Source organism: Poromitra crassiceps, assembly GCF_964638095.1.
Source record: "Poromitra crassiceps genome assembly, chromosome: 2".
Classification (NCBI taxonomy): Eukaryota; Metazoa; Chordata; class Actinopteri; order Beryciformes; family Melamphaidae; genus Poromitra; species Poromitra crassiceps.
The window spans coordinates 18,327,926-18,350,147 of record NC_139624.1 but is presented as its reverse complement, the minus strand read 5'-3'; the positions used below and the strand labels follow the sequence as shown (position 1 = coordinate 18,350,147).

Here is a 22,222-nt window from a genome sequence, read left to right as displayed (position 1 = left end):
ACAATTGGGGAGAAAATGGGGGGAAATCAGAAAAAACAACACAACACATTTGGTTACTATGTATCCCCGACGCTCATGTGAAACATACACATTAAATGTGGTGTCTGACATCCTGTATTTCTGAGTTGTGCGACATTTGTTTTTGAATATGAGACTGTTAGATTTCCATAGATCCCCTACAATGGAATTCAATTTATAGACTTGCACGCTCGCTCCAGGTATAGCATTTTTTGGTGATATTTTTCTTACAATCCTGCATTTCTTTGATGCTTCCGGTTTCTCTATTTCTATCTTGTTTGCTCCATTACTGGTCTGTTAAGGATAGCCATTAGCAACCAGAGATAAATAATGACTGCAAGTTGAATATTTATTAAGTATCACTGTCATTCATTACAAATTAATCCCAAATATGTGTTTGTGGTTTATTTTCGCCTAGTGAAGAAGTGCCAGATAAGTGGGTCTAACCCTGTACCACTACACAACAATGACAGAAATTGTATGCAATCATAGTGTGTGTTTGAAAGTCAATTAATTCAACTTATCTGATATTATCTGAAATTATGTGACTTAACCCAACCCATCTGATGTACCAATTAAATTAAAACTAAAGTTGAACAGCCAGCCACCCAACCACACGTGACCACACACACAGTGTTAGGGTAAAGCCCATGCAACATCAATCAAACATTCTCCAACTGCCAACGACAGTTGGAGAATGTTTGATTAGTGTGACATGGGCTTAACACAGACAAACAAGGATTGAACATGTGAATCTGACCAAACACCTCCAAACAAGGACAGACAGTCGTGGCACACCAAAACAAACATCTGTCTTTGTCTGTTGTAGAATGTTTGATTGGTGGGCCACGGGCTTAACTGAGAACAAGGTGGATCATCATTGTCCAGGCCAGGAGGCTCTGAGGTTGAGGAGGATCAGAACATCGCAGGGTGCCAGACAGTAAACCCCCAACTCATTCAAGGCCGACTCAGGTGAGGGGCTCTCCTCTGCTCCTGCTCTCCTCTCCTCCTCTGCCTCCCGGAGGACATCCCTCAGCAGGAGAGCAGAGCCCACGTTAAGACACAGGATGACACAGGCCTCCTTAACACTGGGGAAGGATGGAGGGATGGACAGGTGAAAAGACAGAGACAGGGACTGAGTGACACTAAAGACGTTTTCCTGCTGAAAATCAGTGTATATGGGAGTTTAGTAGTGTTGTTCCTGAATGCAGGTCAAAATCCTGACATTTAGTGTCAATCTGAGGAATTCTTCATGTTTTATCAGTCACTTAATTAAACTGTTCAAAGCTCCAGTGCAAGATTCAAATGTCCCCCTTGGTCCATGATCGCTTATGTGACGACCCCCCCCCCCCCGCCACCAACGCCCCTCCCACCATTTGTCTATAAAAACCCTTGCAGAGTGTAGAGAGACTGAGAGCTGTTTGAATTGAGAGAGAGACAGAAAACATAATTACAACATTATCGTAGGCTACTATAGGATAGTATATTAAAATTTACGTTGATATTATCCTGGTTTTCAGACATGCAAAATGCCAACATTCTATTCTGGCAAGTGGGTTGCTTGATGAGGAGATGTAACCATACAGTGTCTTTGCTGGGTTTGGTGTCCAAACAGAATTTATTTATTTATTTATTTAACTGGACAAATGCCTTGATTTTATTTATAAAGCTCCATGATCATGTTTCATTATAGTGTCAAACACATTGCACAGACTGCTGGCTCCTCCCTCCTCCTTCTACTCCTCCAATGAATTGCAGCCAGCCAAACGTCAAAATATCTGATTCAAAGATACAAAGATGCTGATGGATTGTATTGTTGAAACACGCATTTTAAAACTAACTATTTGCAAAGATCGCTGTCTGTACGGCGTACTGTCAGAGTCACGCTGAGAGCGCATGCGAGTATTAACTTCACATACTGTAGCTCTCCCATTCGCTTTGCACTATGCCATCTAACCCACCAGTTCATCCTATCAAAATGTGGAGTGGCCGGATTCTAAAGTATGAATCCAGGATCATCAAAATGTGTGTTTTTCGAAAAATGAAATGACAAATGTCAGCGCAGAGACCTCTGATTCTGGGAGGGGTTAGTATCACTTTAATTAGTTATGGCCATTTAAAGTTACTAGATTATCAGGCCGCTATCTAGTCACACACACAGGCAGGCAGACACACTTACTGCTTAAAGAAGTTCTCAGGTCGTTTGCAGTAGTGTCCAAACAGAGGGAACAGGTTCCTGGTCATGTCAAACTGGAGCTGAGCTGCCCCACCCTCGTTGAAATGATTAGCCATGATCACCTGACAGACAAACACATGGATCAACTGACAGACACATGGATCAACTGACAGACAAACACATGGATCAACTGACATACAAACACATGGATCAACTGACAAACACATGGATCAACTGACAGACAAACACATGGATCAACTGACAAACACATGGATCAACTGACAGACAAACACATGGATCAACTGACAAACACATGGATCAACTGACATACAAACACATGGATCAACTGACAAACACATGGATCAACTGACAGACAAACACATGGATCAACTGACAGACAAACACATGGATCAACTGGCATACACATGTTCACCTGACAAACACATGGATCAACTGACAAACACATGGATCAACTGACAGACAAACACACGGATCAACTGGCATACACATGGATCAACTGACAGACAAACACATGGATCAACTGACAGACAAACACATGGATCAACTGACAGACAAACACATGGATCAACTGACAAACACATGGATCACCTGACAGACAAACACATGGATCAACTGACAAACACATGGATCACCTGACAGACAAACACATGGATCAACTGACAAACACATGGATCAACTGACAGACAAACACATGGATCAACTGACAAACACATGGATCACCTGACAGACAAACACATGGATCACCTGACAGACAAACACATGGATCACCTGACAGACAAACACATGGATCAACTGACAAACACATGGATCACCTGACAGACAAACACATGGATCAACTGACAAACACATGGATCAACTGACAGACAAACACATGGATCAACTGACAAACACATGTTCACCTGACAGACAAACACATGGATCAACTGACAAACACATGTTCACCTGACAGACAAACACATGGATCAACTGACAAACACATGGATCACCTGACAGACAAACACATGGATCAACTGACAAACACATGTTCACCTGACAGACAAACACATGGATCAACTGACAAACACATGGATCAACTGACAGACAAACACATGGATCAACTGACAAACACATGTTCACCTGACAGACAAACACATGGATCAACTGACAGACAAACACATGGATCAACTGGCATACACATGTTCACCTGACAGACAAACACATAGATCAGGCAAGTCCAAAGTGTGTGGTTGCCCACGGCCTGATTTTAAGCGGCCCACGGCTTGTTTCTCAAAATATGCTATATGTGGCCCTCCACACAGTACTGGTTAATCAAGCACGTTCACTTTGTGTTTTTGTTTGTTTGTTTTGTTGTTTGTATTTTTTGGTTGAACTGGATTTATATCATTGGATTTTATATACAGTATCTATCTATCCATCTATCCATCCATCTATCCATCTATCTATCTATCTATCTATCTAACTACATGTATCAAACTAAATATCGATATCTATCTATCTATCTATCTATCTATCTATCTATCTATCTATCTATCTATCTATCTATCTATCGATATAGATATAGATCAGGGGTCTCAAACTCACGGCCCCCGGGCCAGACACGGCCCCTAAAACGATTTCATACGGCCCGCCACTTGATATCAAGTTATAGTGAAGTGAAATCAGGCCCACACCTTGGCTCATTGTAAAACACAGAGCGCGCTCCCGAGGCGTGTGGACGAGGTGCTGCCTTAATGCAGACGAGTCGCACGTCACACCAGGGTTGCCAGAAACATTGCCATAGATGTGCAGTTCCTTGGGCTGTTTTGTGTGCATTTTGGCGGTTTTTTAAGTCTTTGTGCTGGAAACCGTCAGCAGTATCTGGCAACACGGTTTCACACTGCAGGCCAGCGGGATCATCACTGCATGTAAAATCCACCTCATTAGCAGGTGATTTGGTTCACCCGAGTGAAAGAAAAACATTTTGCACGCTAAAATGTTGTCTTTTGTTGAGAAGTGAACATGTCGCTGTCAAAAGGCAAAAGAAAGGTTGATGACGAGCACAGACAGTTTCAGGAGAAGTGGGAGAGTGATTATTCTTTCGTCGAGTTCAAAGGGAATGCCGCCTGCCTCATTTGCAAAGAGAAAATCGCCGTACTAAAAGAATATACAGTAACCTGAAGCGACATTATTCAACTAAACATGCAGAGCAGTAGCCTATGCAAAGTACCGGGGAGATGAGAGGGACAAACCTGCTGCACAGCTAAAGAAAGAGCTGTCAATACAACAACATCTCTTCCAGAAGGGCAGAAAGGAGGCTGGTGCAGCAGTTGAAGCAAGTTACGTGGTGAGTGAGATGATCGGCAAAGCAGGGAAGCTGTTTACTAAAGGCACGTTTCTAAAAGACTGCATGCTGCAGGTTGCAAATATCATCTGTCCAGAAAAAAATAGTCACTTCAGCAACATCAGCCTTTCAGCCAACACAGTGGCAGAGCGGATTACTGAGCTGTCAAGTGACATTTATGATCAGTTCTAATTCTAACTGGAGTTCCAAGGGACAGTTGAAAATTAACACTGCCTAATTTAGTAATGTGCATTGTCCCTAAAAAAAGAAAACAAAGTCCCTCAAATAAACAAATAAATTATTAATGTAAAAAATAGATTGTCCCTCAAATAAATGAATAAATTGTTAATGTTATTCGAACGGTTGCATTTTTTAAATACTTGAAGTGGCCTTCTTGTGACAAGACTGGACACTCAGCAGCCCCCAGGTAATTTGAGTTTGAGACCCCTGATATAGATAGATAGATAGATAGATAGATAGATAGATAGATAGATAGATAGATAGATAGATAGATAGATAGATAGATAGATAGATGGACAGACAGACAGATAGATAGATAGATAGATGTGAACTATCACCATGAAACAGAAACGAAAGGACATTTGCAGTAGTGGTCAGTGTCTTACCTCCTGGTAGAGGAAGCTGTCCAGTCTCTGGGCCAGGCCCTGCCAGGCTGACTGGAACAGAGGGAGACTCAGGACCTGACTCAGGTTCAGCAGTCTGTCCCTCACACACAGCATCATAGGGCATGCTGAACTGGACAGGGACATGGTGGACTGATCACACTGGGACGGTAGGGACAACCACCTGAGAGAGGAAGTTAAAGAGATACTAAACACATTTTTCACTTTTTTCTGCTGAAAATCAATGTATATGGGAATTTAGTAGTGTTGTTGATGTGGTCAATATCCTGAGATTTAGTGTCAATCTGAGGACGTCATCAAAAAGAGTAATTAAAGCCCACCTAAATGTTTCGTGAAGTCTAAGGCCATGTTCAGACTGGGAGGCCAAATCTGATTTGTGAACTTTAGTGACCGATTAATGATTCTATCCAGATTGGTTTTATGAGTCTGGACGCTCCAAGTCTGATTTGTGTCACTTGTCCCAAACCACATATGGAGGTAGTTTCCAATCTGCTTTCAGCTGATGTGACTTCAGTGTGGACGCGCTGATCACCCAAATCAGATTTTGAGAGTGATTTTTTGCAGGGGGCGGGGACTTGAAGAGCAGAGAGCAGACATGCAAACACTGCCAGAAACATTGTATGTTGGCTCATTGGCTCATTGTATCTGGCTGTATCCGACTTGAACACTTGCCCAAATCAGATTTGTGGCAGTGCGGACACACTCCCAAATCAGATTTGGGAAACCAATCAAGATCATGATGATTAATGACTTTAGCAGCAAATCGGATTTGACTGTAATGTGAACATGACCTAACACCATTGACTGTAATATAATATCAATAAAGCTCAACAGTCACGTGACCCCAGTCATTTTCTCCATAGACATTTCAAAACATCCTATTATATAACGAGTTTTAAGGCTGGAACCAAGCCAACCCATGACCTACTGAATCGTGAGTGACCATAAAACATTCGGTTTGAGCGAGAACAAATTTGATTGTTTTCCCCCATTGTTACTTTTTGTTCTTGCTCAAACCGTATGTTTTATCGCCACTCACGATTCAACAGGTAAAAAAAAAAAAAAAAAGTCGACCAATGTTTTGTAATCTGATTTAGAATGCAACAGGACAGAGTTGGTGTCTGACCTGTAATCTGATTTAGAATGCAACAGGACAGAGTTGGTGTCTGACCTGTAATCTGATTTAGAATGCAACAGGACAGAGTCGGTGTCTGACCTGTAATCTGATTTAGAATGCAACAGGACAGAGTCGGTGTCTGACCTGTAATCTGATTTAGAATGCAACAGGACAGAGTTGGTGTCTGACCTGTAATCTGATTTAGAATGCAACAGGACAGAGTTGGTGTCTGACCTGTAATCTGATTTAGAATGCAACAGGACAGAGTTGGTGTCTGACCTGTAATCTGATTTAGAATGCAACAGGACAGAGTTGGTGTCTGACCTGTAATCTGATTTAGAATGCAACAGGACAGAGTTGGTGTCTGACCTGTAATCTGATTTAGAATGCAACAGGACAGAGTTGGTGTCTGACCTGTAATCTGATTTAGAATGCAACAGGATAGAGTTGGTGTCTGACCTGTAATCTGATTTAGAATGCAACAGGACAGAGTTGGTGTCTGACCTGTAATCTGATTTAGAATGCAACAGGACAGAGTCGGTGTCTGACCTGTCTTGGCAGTAGGGCTTGGCCTTGTCTCTGATGTCTCTCATGACGGCATCCATCAGTCTTCCCATCATGTCTCCTCTGAGTCGGTCCAGCAGAGCCAGCAGCCCTTCAAACAGAGAGCCCTCCAGAGAGGCCAGGCGACCCATCTCCATCACCCCCACACCTCGCAGCACCTCCTCCTCCCCCAGAGACACCGCCGCCTGCTGCAGCTGCAGGAAAAACTGCACGGCAAACAGAACCAACAGAGGCTGTGTGACAAACACGTCACTGTTTAGTGTGGAAGCCATGAGCTGCGTTTGGACCGCATGGTACCGGCTCAGCTCATCTCGCCTCAACTCGCCATTCAGGGTTCCCACACATTTTCATGGATAAACTTTCAAAACTTTTCCCACAACTTTTCAAGGATCCATAATAGAATTTCCATGTAATGTGAGGCAGTGACTCTCAATCAATACCAGAAATTTTTACTACACTGTAATAATTGGATTAATTGGATTTCAGTGCTTGAAAGTCACTGCGTCACATGACATGGAAGCTATTGAAATAAAAAACGAATTTTCCATAAAAAATAGTAAGATAAAATATAAGAAGCAGTAAACTCGACACATATTAGAGCGACGTTATGTCAACAGCTACAGAAAATAAATGTGCCGTTATGTTACATTACGTGGAACTTAAGGTTATCCACAGAAGATTACCGGAATAATGCATTTCATTAAACACAACAAAATTCTATGACTTTTCAAAACTTCCAAGGATTTTACTAATTCCATGACTTTTCCAGCGTGAGTTTTTCACGTTTTTCATGACCGTGAGAAGAACCCTGGCCTTTATTGGCATTCAATTGGTCAAGTACTTTTTTTAGTACCACCTACTAGGACCTAGGTCAACATTCCAAGCGAGCTGAGGCGATACATATAAGGTGACGTGAAAACACTGCAGACTGTTGATTGGTTGGAGAGAATTGTCTTGCGCACACATATGCTAATGGTAGCTACCAGGTTAGCTTGACCCTATTGTGTGTATGATTTTCCAAACTCTCCCGTCTTTCAGTAGTCTTTTATCTTGCTGCCTCCAGCCTCTTCCCCTTGTGACGGGACCCTTCCTGGAATGCTTCCATAACCTCCAGTCCAACTGAAGAACTATTACCTCATTGATATTTGCCTCTCCACTGATTCTTGTCAGTAGTACAATGTGTACAATTGCATCAGTCTCTTTACCCCCGTCTTATTTTATTTTCTTATTTATTAATTAATTAATTTACTCATTCTCCTTCTCTTCCATTTGTGTTTTCAACATAAAAGCCTGACTTCCAGCATCTTTCTTTGTTACTCCAGGGACAAAAGATATCTTTACATAGGAACTCCGGCTCATGGGTGGGGGTGGGTTAGGCAAGTCTGGGATAAGGCTGCATTATGTGCCTATGTACATCTGTGTAAAACCCAATCAAAGATTTTGAGAAAAAACAAATAATGTGGAATAATTGCATGATATGGTAAAAACCGAAGGCTCTTGTAAACCAATAACTAACCTCTTCTCTATCAATTCAGCATTCAGTTCTGTCACAGAATGTCTCAGGTGTGATTCTGTGAAGTGTAGCAAAATAAACTGTTCTGTCAGGTTTGCGATAGACAAAGTTTTCTGAATCAGAGTGAAAAATGGCCACCATGGCTGATTGATACCAATTTTTGCAATGGCTAATTAATTATGTAAATGACATCAAACTGTATATATGGTATGTATATATGGTCTGTACTGTATAGCAATTGTGCTGGTTTTCCCCACATCTGAATGAGTGTCATGTGGAAACGCACCACGTTGTCTGCCCAGTCTCCCAGCACAGTGGAGATATAGTTGGCTGCGTTAAGCACGGCACAGTAGCGGGCGCCCAGCGGGCAGCGAGACTCCTCCTTCATCACCTGGAAACAAAGAGGGGATATCAGCCACCTACAGGTAGAGAAGATCAGCCACCTACAGGTAGAGAAGATCAGCCACCTACAGGTAGAGAAGATCAGCCACCTATAGGTAGAGAAGATCAGCCACCTACAGGTAGAGAAGATCAGCCACCTACAGGTAGAGAAGATCAGCCACCTACAGGTAGAGAAGATCAGCCACCTACAGGTAGAGAAGATCAGCCACCTACAGGTAGAGAAGATCAGCCACCTACAGGTAGAGAAGATCAGCCACCTACAGGTATCTCTCTCAGCGCTGATGTCTTTCTTTCTTTCTTCATCTGTCTTGTTTTCCACTCACACCTTCTCTTTGCCTCACTTTCGCACTCTCCTTATTGTGCGTAGGCCCACAGTTTTGCTTTTGATTTTACACTTGCTTGTAATGTAAACATATACGTTTCCCATGCCCTTTAAAGCATTTGATTCAGAACGAACAGGTATGGGAGGGGTAGAGCGAGGGGAGATTGTACACTAGTTAATTATCACAGATGGGGTTGTTCTCTTGGATGGATAAAAAAATAAAAATAAAAAATTGTAAAATGGGTCGCCAAATATACTTTGGTGTAGGGCTGCCACGGGGCTAATCGATTCATAATCGATTAATCTGTCGATTATTTTCTCGATTAATCGATTAGTTGTTTGGTCTATAAAATGTCAGAAAATGGTAGCAAATGACGATCAGTGTTTCCCAAAGTCCAAGATGACGCCCTCAAATGTCTTATTTTGTCCACACCTCAAAGATAATATCACTTTACTGTCATGCAGGAGTAAAGAAACCAGAGAATATTCACATTTAAGAAGCTGGAATCAGAGAATTTAGACCTTTTCTCTTAAAATTTTACTCAAAACGATGAATCGATTATCAAAATAGTTGTCGATTAATTTTCTGTCGATCGACTAATCGATTAATCGTGGCAGCTCTACTTTGGTGGCGTGTGGGAAACACTGGAGTGACGAACCCAAAGGCAAGGTTTATTAAAAGTAATAACAGTAACACACTAAATAAAGGAGGAGCAAAATATGGACAGAATAAATAAATGCACGCAAACTTTTTGAAAACCAAAAACACCTCATAGAATGGTGATTAAGAAAGACTTTTTAACACTTTTTAAGGGCCTTCATTTTCACTAAAGTGACTTTTCTCAAGACCCTGCGGATACCCTTACTCTCTTTCTCTCATTACCTGGGTGAGTCGGATGCGAAAGTCATCCACCAGTTCTCTCTGCAGCTCCAGAAACTTGAGCTGAGCCCGAGGACAGGGCAACGACCGGTAGCGCTCTGATGGAGACAATTCAGCATGCTTACAAAGAACACCAAACTTAACAGGCAACACTTTCTCTGAAGGCCATGTCTACAATGCAGGTGGGGGACTCCACTCACATGACTTGACATGGTCTCTCTCTCCTGAGAGAGAGAGTCTGCAGCCTAACTCCTGGGGTGGAGAACAGAGCCCTGAAAGTGATTGACTTTCTAAGTTATAAGATGAGCCTTGAAGTCCCACTGACTTATACTGAAGTACAAGGAATTTCAGCCAGTAGAGGATATCAGAGTATATCCTAGACCTAGGACGTTCATATTGCCCTTTTCACAAAATCACAATTCTCTGGAGGGAGTGAATATCTACTCACTGAATTTAAGATCTAACTGAGCATTTCTCTAGTCTAGTGCAACAATTAATATCCAAGGTGATACCAAAAGAACACTGATGTGCAAGATGGTTGAGGTGAATAGACCTACAGTACCAGTGATGACCAGTAGTAGAGTCATGAACGTCTCAGCACAGTCTGGAGCCTTCAGCTCATCCACATCACTGATGTCTCTGTACTGAGAGCTCCAGGCGCCCTCTGCTGACAGCATGGCGTCCACCTTCTCCAATGCCACTGGACACACAAAGGAACACGGGGTTGGAAATGCTGCTAATTCATGCAATTTCTTTTCTTTTCTTTTTAAGGCTTTCAGGTGACGTAATGCAGTGTTTCCCAAACTTTTTTTTTCTGGGGACACTTTTTACAAATGACAAACCATCGTGACCCAATTCACAATAGGCCTTATCTATAAATCGTGAGAAGGGTGAATGTGTGCAAATTGATAATTTAACGCGATAATGTTTGTGGCAATATATCGTACTGCACAAATGCCAAGAATCACGATATTTTATTATATAAATTGCTCGTCAGTCTGTCTACTTGAGTGAGATGAACAGACTGGAAATTTTATCTCATTAGATAAAACAGATGTTGACAAAGATTTTTTTTCTTTTGGGTTATAATTTGCAGTGGAAAAAAGGTAATAAATCACGATATATGGTAATATCGCAATACTCAATATATCAAAATACTAGCATAATGCAATATCGCAATACTATCGTATCATAACTTAAGTATACAAAGGAAGGTGCGGAAGTGATCCTGAAAGCTGTAGTTCCTCGAATGGCCATTTGAGGCTGGACCCGGAATGAGTCGTTCCCATTCACCCCCATGTTAAAATCCCCCACTTTTAAATTGTAACAGTGACTAAGCATGCTTACAGAATGGACCAAAACATGGTTTTGGCCTATATAGCTAATTTCACCTTTCATAACAACTGTCCGGGGGCTGAATTTTCATATATCTCTCTCCTGTTTAGAGTCAAATAGACGATAGAAAAGACTGTTTTGGGGGTGATTGACAGATGATCATGGACCAATAGCAAGCAGAGCTGCGGCTCTGGGAAAACCCTGGTCTTGTGCCATCTCGCGTGAGCTACGCAAGAACCCCAAAATGGCGACACACCACTTCAGCAAATCTCACACACACACACACACACACACACATACACACACACACGCCAACTTACTCTTCTTCTCCACAGTGAGCCACTTTTGTAGTGTTTGCTCTTCCAGCAGCAGGTGCAGCAGGCCGGGCAGGGCTGCGGGGTAGTCCTGGCTGCTCCTCAGCTCCTTCTCAAACTGCAGCACCTCCTCCATCAGGTGGCAGAAGAGAGCATCATCGTACAGCAGCCTGGGAGCATCGCTAGCCACCTTCTCCTGGACCAGAGCCAGTAGCCCCCGACACAGCTCCAACTGCACACGCACACGCACACACAGTCACACACAGTCACACACACACACACACACACACACACACACACACACACACACACACACACACACACACACACACACACACACACACACACACACACACACACACTCATTCAGTGTTGTGCAAGTTCACACTTGACAGGAGCTAGCACAAAGTTCAGCTCACACAGATTAAAATGAACTAGTTCACGTTCATAGTTCACGATTTTGATTTTTGAACGAAGTTCAGAGTGCCAAAACAAACAGTTCACGTTCATTTGGCATCGGCATATGCAAATGCATTTTCTCCGGTTTTACCAATGATTCACCACTAATCAGTGCCGAAGGGGACTGACGATTGGCCAATCAGCTTCAATAAACAGCCCAACGGGTGGGACTAAGCCATTGTCAAGCAGTTGTCAAGTGCGCCAACGCTGCGAGGCTGTTTTAAATTGATTAAAAGTACCAATGACTTGGATATTGGAACGGCACAATGCTTGGAAGGCATTTGATTGTGTTGAAGATGTCATCAGTCATCACCTGTGTTTGAGCTGTGGACCTGGAGGTATGAGCACTCTAATAATAGTAAGTGCTGATATTTTCAACACAAGCATTCATCAATATAGCAAAACTTGGAAAATAAAGCCCAGGTTAATAACCAGAATTATCCTATGATGATATATTAAATTCACTGATGTTTGCTGATGACTATACTGTAACATCGGAAGTAAGAATTTGTTCTTAATTGACCTCCCAGTTAAATCGAGGTTTAAATCAGCCTCTCCTGAGATCAGGAGAATAGAGTACTCCAGGATGTGTGCATGCCATGCATACACAGCCAGAGAGAGAAACGTGTTATACACTTATAGTTTATTTAGTACATCACTAATCTGTTGCTTTGGTGCATTCCAAAGCAGAGATTAATTAGTCCGTAATCTATTCATTCTAATAGTAGGGGCTGGTGACATCATCACCAATGACGTCACAATTACTCGAGTGACATCACTGAGGACATCATCACTGACTTCATCACCGATGACATCACAATTGCTTGAGTGACACGATTGATGACATCATCACTGAAGACATCACTCAGGGAAATGGTGGATAGATAAAAAATGGTGGATGGATAAATCCAGAAGGAGGCGGTAATGCAACATAAAGGATGCTAACTGCCATAAAACACCACAGAAGTAGAAGAAGAATTGCTTGAGTGACAGTCACCGATGACACACGCACGCACACACACAGACCTTGGCCCCTAGTGGCTATGTTACTAGGGCTATGACTCCAGTATATAAAGAGCAGCATACCCTGGCATTGATGTTGACTCCAGCTCGCTCCAGAATAGGTTGGATCTTCTCCTCCATGAAGGCTGTGCTGTTGGCCATCCACATCAACACCTGTGTGAGGTACCACTCTGGCTGAAAAGAGAGAGACACAGAGAGAGGTACCACTCTTGCTGAGAAACACACAGTGGTAGGCAACACTGTATTCATAAGTAAAAAAGTAGAGTCCGCACACTGCTTAAAGATGTCTCCCAGTAGATTTATTAAGACGTTTCTGAAGAAGGTCGTGAGACCGAAACATCTTAATAAATCTACTGGGAGACATCTTGAAGCAGTGTGCGGACTCTACTTTGTTACTTATGATTGCTGCTTCTTAGTCCTGCTGTTTTTGAGTGGATGTGCGCACTCTACTCTGTACTAGGCAACACTGCATTAACATGGTGCACTTAAAGCACCAACATGTAGGAGGAATCTGCAGAGTAGCAGCAACAGCGGCCTCTGCTGTCAAAAGTGATAATTAACGGTGCTAACGATGCTACTTTGCTGTTTCTGCTTGTACTCTCTACTTTGTGAACCTTTCTACAGTGTTTAGAACTGATCCGATGGAAAGCAAGAGACAGCGAGTCCAATAACGCTGTGGCGCTGTTGGACCTGGTGGCTTGGGCTTGGTCGATGCTCTATGAATTATAGTCTATGTTGTTGCTGCAGGTTCAGGCTTTATTGGCTGCGCTGAGCAAGAGTCGTCCATAAAAAGAATAAAATCTAAAATCCCCTTCATTGTTTCATACACATTGTGCCACAGAAATGTCTAACGACAAATCACATGCAGAGATGACGAATTCCACGTATTTATCATGTCATTCGTTTCCACTCGCTTCTCTACACAATTTGCAAATCACTTCTTACATTGATACAGTTTCTAGATTATTCTCGTAGCTTGGATGGAGATTTTGTTGTTGTTGTTGTGTTGTGCCGTTGGTTGAGAAACTATAGCAGAGGAATTTACACATGGCCAACGTCACGTCTCCCAATACAGCACATGCTTATGTGCTATCATTAATACCAGCAGAGCACACACATCGCCAAATATAGACAGGAATGTTAACTCCTGCTATCATGCAAAGTCACATCTCTCAGAAATACCAGCAAGTCACTACTGTGGGCATAGGGGGAATATGAAGGCATCATAATATCACTCCTGCCACAAAGGCACTGGCTCGCGGCCTCAGCAGCAGCCTCCAGAGGAGGTGTTGACTGGCTTGCTGTGGATCCTGACGTTGGACTTGTCGGCGTTGCCGGTGGCTCCAGGGCCCATCCTCTTCTTGATCTGGGCGGCCATGGTCATGAAGGCTTGCTCCACATTGGTGGCGCTCTTGGGGCTGGTCTCCAGGAAGGGGATGTCCAATCGGTCAGCAAACTCCTTCGCCGTGGCGTAATCCACAACCTTCTTTGTGGTGAGGTCGCACTTGTTGCCTACTAGCAGCTTGTTGACGTCCTCGCTGGCGTAGCGGTCGATCTCCTGCAGCCACTGCTTGACGTTATTGAAGGACTCGCGATCCGTCACATCGTAAACTATGATGATGCCGTGCGCCCCCCTGTAGTAACTGGAGGTGATGGTGCGGAAGCGCTCCTGGCCAGCCGTGTCCCAGATCTGAAGTTTGATGCTCTTCCCATCCAGCTCTATGGTCCTGATCTTGAAGTCCACCCCGATGGTCAGACTGTAGCTCTCTGTGTAGGAGTCATCTGCAAACCGCAGAAGGAGGCAGGACTTTCCCACGCCAGAGTCACCAATCAGGAGCAGTTTGAATAAATAGTCATATTCAGGATTCATCGTTGACTACACATGATAAAACTGTAATTATTGTAGATCATTTATAACCTAAGCAGGGAAGGATTTATGACATCACTGATGATGTCACAATGTCTACATCACCAATGACATCATTGATGGCATGAAAATTGCTCAAGGGTGAACGACATCTCATCAGTGATTTATGACATCATTGGTGATATATGACATCACTATAGTAGTGACCTGGTCACCAGTGTATGACATAATCAGTGTGCTTTATGACCTCATCACTCTCTGTGACATCATGAGTGATTAATGACATCATCTAATATACGACGTCACTATAGAGCTCAACAGTCACGTGACATTTCTTTCCCCGGAAGTGAGTTTCCCATTCATTTTCTCCATAGACTTTTCAAAAAACCTTATGTAACGTGTTTTAAGGCTGGAACCAAGCCAACCCGTGACCTACTGAATCATGAGTGACCATAAAACATTTCACTTGGAGCAAAAACAAAAAATAAAGACGGGATCCCCGATGTTATTTTTTTATTTTTGCTCCAACTGAAATGTTTTATGTCAACAGTCGGCCTTCATTGCTGCTAGTTCTTTCTAGTTTTCCCCTTGTGTCTGGGGCTTTACAGTGAAGAGGTGTGTGTGTGTGTGTGTGTGTGTGTGTGTGTGTGTGTGTGTGTGTGTGTGTGTGTGCGTGTGCGAATGAATGAATGAATGAATGAATGAATGAATGAATGAATGAATGAATGAAAGTTTTATTTACGTGTCAGGACAAATTACATGACCCATCCCACATGGGATTATCAGACACATCAACATACAGTTATTACCATATCAATTCCGGTGCATAAACAATACAAAACCATACAAACACACACACAGCACACACGGCATGGACAGCAAAACACTGATTTAACTACAATATGTAGTAAGTAAAATATATGAATTATCTATGTCATCTTTTTCCTCCTATCCCACGCATGAGAAATATAATCGGAAAAAGCAAAGATGTTGTCAAAAAGAAATTCAAGTATGGCACCTTCTTCAAAATCTAACAAGTTTAACTCAGGGGAGTGAACTTTTTTAAATAGTATATCTCGTAAGTCATGATACAGTGGGCAATACAAAATAAAATGAAATTCATTCTCCACTTCCTTCAACTCACAATATTCACAAATCCTATCCTCCTCCGCCGTCCCTCTGTATCTGCCTGTTTCAATATGTAAAGGCAGGATACCACATCGTAACTGAGCACATAAGGACCTCTTGCTTTTAGGTAAATTAAACATAACATATTTTTCACATTTAAATTCATTTTTAAATGAACCATAAGTTCTTAATTTTGGCTTCTGCCATATTTCTTCAGTCCAAGACTGTAACCAGTTAGCACGGTGTGCGTGTGTGTGTGCGTGTGTGTGTGTGTGTACCTTGCTGAGGGAGTTGGTCTGTCGGTTGCCAGTGAAGTGGTATCTGAACCTCTTGCTGAGCGGCAGCAGCATGATCTGGATGGGCAGACAGAGGGGCGCGGCTGGGGAAAGGGGCGGGGCTGGGGAAGCCGACACCCTCTGAGAAACCAAGTCATCACTGGAGGGGAAAGTTAAAGAAACCAAAGCCTGAAAAACGCAATTTTTAAAAATTACTTTTACAATTCAAGAATGATAAAAGTGGTCCTCATTTGTGAAGATGATCTTGCTGAACACAAACTTTGCTGTTTCATAAACTTTTGTTAAACACAGACCTTATTTCAAGCATTTAACTAAAATCCCATCGACTTTGAGACAAGGAAGTCCAGGTCTTCTGGACTCATTCCTGCGGTACTCTATTCACCTTATTCTTTGCCCATACAAGGACGCTTCTGCATGACGTCATTTTGTAATCGTCCTTCCGTTTTAGACACGGAAGTAGATTCCGCCTACCTTTATCATTTTTAGACTTGCCAAAAAGCTGTTTTCAAGCAAAAAAAACAAACCGTTATAAAGTTTTAATATTTTGTCGGATGAGAACGTAACATTCATGTGACGAGTTTATCAGAATAACGCCTATTTGGACATTTTTAACGAGCAGCGAGGAGCGCTGGCTGTGTGACCGTCTGTCAACCCCTACAGTAGGCTACTGCCTGGCAGTGAGAAAACACTGTCGACATACTTTTGTTACTAACGTTAAATGCCGACCGGGTACAGCCATCCGCTCCTCGCAGCAGTAACGCTATGAACATGTAACTAACGCTATGAACATGTAACTGAAGTTGGCCGCAGTGTAGCTTCTGAATGTTGTCAAACTTCATTCATATAGTGACGTTTTGTTTTGAAATTGGCCGCCAACTAGCGCTGAACCGGAAGAACAAATACAATTGCGTCGACGAGGAAGAGAAAAACTTGCTTAAATGCTTAAACAGTAAGCATGAACAAATCCTATACAATCAATATAGGCAGACGCCAATATTAGGGATACATGTTGTACAACAATGTTACATGACCTGGCCTGATAACAGGATCTTCCAGCAGTGAAAACAAACAGCTTCATTTGGATTTGAAATGTGCTTTTGCACTTTTCTAGATTGTGTGTAAGAATGTGTGTAATCCATGGTGAAGGATACGAGGTCTGCAGGGCCAGCAGCTGGGTGGTCAGCTGGTCTAGCTGGCTGTTGATCTCCTGGGCGTTGGCAGGGGGCGCCAGAGACTGTGTAGGAGGGGAGATGAAGGGCCAGTGAAGAAGAATCAAGACCTCCTCAAAATCACTATGGAAGAGGAGAAAAGGAGGATTCAACATAATGGTGAAGGGAATGATTAAGGAAGGAGAGAGAGAGAGAGAGAGAGAGGTGTGTGTGTGTGTGTGTGTGTGTGTGTGTGTGTGTGTGTGTGCATGCGTGCATGCGTGTGTGAGTGCACCTGGCCAGGCGGTCTTTGATGATCTTGTGCCAGAAACGCAGCGTCTCTCTGAGGAAGGCCTGCAGGTGGCAGCAGCCAGACGGCTGTAGCCTGGCGTCCAGAGCAGCCATGCTGTCCACTGCTGTGATGGCCTCACACACACTGTTGGTCATCAGACACTGCTGGACTGAGGCACTGCATGCGCGCGCGCACACACACACACACACACACACACACACGTACACACACACACACACACACACACACACACACACACACACACACACACACACACACACACACACATTAATGGCCTCACACATTGCTGGTCATCAGACACTGCTGGACTGAGGCACTGCACACACACAACACAGCATATTACTAGGGCTGGGTATTGACCTATTGACCTATTGACGTATTTCATCGTCATCGCGATATGAAAATGCACGATGAACACATCGCAAAAGTCACGTGTTATCGGAAAAAAAAAATCTGGGCAATACTCCACTTCTGTTATAACATTTCAGTCTGGAATATGGAATATCTTTCAATAATCGTTATGACTAAAAGGCTAAAAGTAATCTCATGTGTAAGAAATGACTGTTCTACATTGAAGTAAAAATGTAAATAATTAACTTGTTGGTTTTGGATTTTTTTTTAGCTTCAAGAGCGCATTTTTGTTCGTATGACCCTCAACACAGGCTTTGAGAATCCCGTGCCACTTACTGATACGTATGCTTAAATTAACACACTCATATTGCAAAATGAATTTAGGCCCTCACTGTAATACTTGAAGTTGAAGTTGAATTTGAAGTTCAGCATTAATACATTTCTCATTTTCTGTCTTAGATTTACCTTTGTGTGTTATTGCAATATAAAACGACATAATTGAGAATCGATTCTAGATTCTGTTATCGAGAATCATTGGAATCGAGAATCGATTCTGGAATCGGATAGTGACCCCAGGAATCGGAATCGGATCGGATCGTGGCTTAGCCGGATCGGAGCACCCCTACCCATTAATATTTTTGTTTATAGCATTTTTTTTTTTTATCGCAGGTCATATCGTCATCGCAATATTGAACAGTGTTATCGCACATCGCAGCTTTTCCTCATATCGTGCAGCCCTATAGCACACCAATCAAACATTCTCCAACAACTGGATGTTTGATTGGAGTGCCATGGGCTAAACACAGACAAACAAGTATTGAGCATGTGGAATCTGATCCAACATTGAATTACATTAAATTACATGACATTACATTGCAGACGCTTTTATCCAAAGTGACTTACAATAGCACATTTTGTCAACAGTAGTGAAACTGTTCACGTCCCCCATAGAGTGCCACAGGAATGAGTCAGAAAACCCTGAAGTTAGCATCGCCTGCTTCCCTCATCTTTTGTTAGATGCCTGAAATAAGGTATGTGGTTAACAAAAGTTTATGAAACTGCAAACTTTGTGTTCAACAAGATGAGGGCAACATTTAAGGTTTTTGAAGCGTTTTCTGAGAATTGCGAACTTTTGGCGATTGCATTTACACTTCAAAAATCATAAAAGTTGTGTTCATTTGTGAAGATTATCTTGCTGAACACAACGGTTTTGTAAACTTTTGTTAACCAGTCATAGACCTTATTTCATTTACACAGAGAGAGGTTGATTCAGTGCCCACGAGGGTTGGCACGTTTTGTCACAAAACTATAAAGTGTAGTTGCTTTATAAAGCGGACAGAGGAAACTCCATTTTAGAAATGTTTGGAAAGCCATCTCTCCGTCTGGCTCATCACTCACTCTCCAGCATTTGCCTTTGTCCTTTAAATAGTGTTTTCCTCCCCTCGTCGCAGCTCACCTGAGTTCCTCGATGTGTTGAAGGCACTGCAGGTATTTCATGTGTCTCTCTATGGTGTCTACTTGGCCAAGGGTCTGGCCAAGTTTGTCCATCCAAGGCTGGGCCCCCTGTAGGTGCTAGAAGATAGAACAAATAACCACAAATACGTACTTGCTCATTTGTTCGTTCATTGAATAAGTACTCATTCATTTATTCCTTGTCCCCCACAATTAAATCTAGAGAGGGACTATCGAACAGTCTCCTTTCATTTGTCCGTCTGTCATGAGAAACCAGATACCACTTAAGGGATTTTGATGTAGGATAATAATGCATCTCACAGCTGTATTTAAGCAATAAGCCACAAGGCTCTTAGCTGATGTAAAATCACTGTAAATCGCAGCCTCACAGGGCTCATTGCTTTTATATAACGGTTACTACATATAGCCTACCTGGTCAGGTTTGAGGACGTTTGGCAAGAAGACCGCGTGTACTCGGAGTGTCGAGGCTGAACACTGAATGAGCCAGAGCGGCAGAGAAAAACAACTGTTTGCACTCCACAGCTGCTGGGAGTTGAAGGCGAGGTCGTGACCCGCCCTACTCTGCCTCTGATTGGCTAGACTTGTTCTTTCGGTTTGTTGGATTGGTCAGGTTATCGCCACAGGATGATGTAGATTCACAACACGACACACTTGGACACTGCAAGTACACACCATTGAATTTGCAGGCGCGTCATCGACGCCTTTTTGCGTACCTGTAAGTGACAAATCCTACCAGTGTGTGCACTGTGCAGGTTTGCAGGTCTGTAAAACTCGTATTTAGTGACCAAATGTGGGGAATGGTCTTCAGTGTAACTCAATGGTACATAAACTTGGAATCGTTTTGTATTGACTGCCGCTGTGTGAGTAACATTAGTGAGATGACGGGCGCCCTGCATGTTGCGCCCGATGTTGCCCTGCAGTGCAACTGCAGTGCAACTGCAGGGCAACATGTGTGCAAGTGCCCTGCAGTGCAACATCGGATCGTTTTTAGGCATTAGATGGAAAATACACACACCGATCTTGTAATCTGGTGCAGTTCAATAAAGTACATTAAATAGTTCACTAGTGTCCACCAGTGTTGCAATTCAATATTATTTGCTAGCAGCAACTTGATGTGTGAAGTTTCATTCCCTGGCTGTCACGAGTAGGGCTGTGGTGTGTGCTGCCTCGGCGTGCATATTGCACAACTTACCGTGGGCACGGTATTACAGGGAAAGGCTGGATAACTGTGGTTGCCTGACACCGTGAAAAACGGTAGATTGTTAGGAACATCCCTACTGGGGACCAACATTGATGTTACATTAATTTGACTTAGGTGGCGCCCAAAATGGCTTGGGTGCTGAGCCTAAGCGTTATTATAATGCTAGGGAAAACCATGGATGGTGAACATCAATATTATTTTGGACACTTACCAAAACCCTTCCCTGACTAAGAACATCGGTCCTCAAAATGTGTATGATTATTTATTCGTGTAGAATATTCCTTCCTGTACTGTCCTTACCTGTGTGGCAGGATGCTACCATCGGTGACAGTGTATGTAATGTGTGCATGAATGGGTGAATGTAGGCATATTGCAAAGTGCTTTATAAATGCAGGCTATTTAGCATGAGATAAATATTCATTAATGTCCTCTACCTGTTGCAGTGTGTTGGAGAGAAGCCTCTCTCTCTGCAGCAGATCTTCAAGAGATAGGCTGGCCTCCTCAGCAGCAGACAGAGCTGCAGACACTTTGGGAGGCACAGAGCTGGAGACTGTCAGGACCTGAGTGAAACAGAGTACAGACAGTAGTAACTGGTGATGTTTGACATTAATATTCTAATATTAAGCTGCTTCCTGGTACTGTATGCCTTAATGGCGTTTGAACCATCGACATGAATGGTTTGAACCCGTTGTCTGGTCACTAGATGCCACTTGAATAAAGAAGAATAAAGAAGGTCACACGTAGCGTGGTAACGTAGTAGGCTAATAACGTAGTAGCTAGGCTACTGTTCCTCCAGTTGGCTGACGGTACAGACTGTCTGCTAGCTCTTGCTGTAGTTACGGTCTAACGTGGCTAGGTGTAACGTTAATCATTCGTAACGTTACCTGTTCCTCCAGGATCGTGTTCTCCTCTCTCAGTTTCTCCAGCAGATCACCGACATTCTTCAGCGATTTCAGATCGCTGCCGACCTCTTTCTCCAAGAAGTCCACCACATAGTCATGATGTAGCTCCCCCGAACCTCCTGAAACTGACTCGGTATCTGGACTTATTATTGTGGAATCAGGCTTTAAACAACTCTCTCCAAGCTGCTTCATAGTGTGTTGTTGTGCAGTGGGCGCCGCCATCTTTAGGCTAACGTCATCTTCCACCGGGCTTGCTTCCACCACGTCAACAAACAGAATCAGGACCCGTCCTACTCTAGCTCTGATTGGCTTACCCGAACCCAATCAGAGGCTGGCCTAGAGATTCTATTTTTGCTCAATAAGCTACATAATTATAACAACTAAGAAGAAACCAGGCCTGCATTCATTCAGAAACGTGAGGCTTATAATAATCAG

General features: G+C 42.9%; 1 protein-coding gene and 1 pseudogene across 2 annotated transcripts; both read right to left on the bottom strand.

The window, feature by feature from the left end:
* Positions 1–573: 573 nt before the first annotated feature.
* rint1 (RAD50 interactor 1) lies at positions 574–21,427 on the bottom strand. The gene is made up of 14 exons (XM_083654371.1): positions 21,320–21,427; positions 19,668–19,783; positions 17,843–18,016; positions 17,551–17,691; positions 16,382–16,538; positions 13,172–13,282; positions 11,633–11,858; positions 10,540–10,677; positions 9,981–10,075; positions 8,660–8,764; positions 6,846–7,066; positions 5,162–5,342; positions 2,198–2,316; positions 574–1,106 (listed from the first exon to the last, which is right to left on the bottom strand). The coding sequence occupies exons 2-14, from the start codon at positions 19,757–19,759 to the stop codon at positions 896–898; spliced, it is 1,971 nt and encodes a 656-aa protein (XP_083510497.1). The 5' UTR covers positions 19,760–19,783; positions 21,320–21,427; the 3' UTR covers positions 574–895.
* On the bottom strand, positions 14,373–14,978 carry LOC310792663 (ras-related protein ORAB-1 pseudogene; annotated as a pseudogene). The gene has a single exon. The product of its transcript is annotated as a ras-related protein ORAB-1 pseudogene (transcript).
* Positions 21,428–22,222: the final 795 nt, after the last annotated feature.

Coding starts and splice junctions, on each gene's coding strand:
- rint1 (XM_083654371.1), bottom strand. CDS start 19,759: ATGGACAAACTTGGCCAGACCCTTGGCCAAGTAGACACCATAGAGAGA. Junction 18,017..19,667: donor CAACACATCGAGGAACTCAG/GTGAGCTGCGAC, acceptor GCGCGCATGCAG/TGCCTCAGTCCAGCAGTGTC. Junction 10,678..11,632: donor GCTCACTGTGGAGAAGAAGA/GTAAGTTGGCGT, acceptor TTGTGTGTCCAG/TGGCATTGGAGAAGGTGGAC.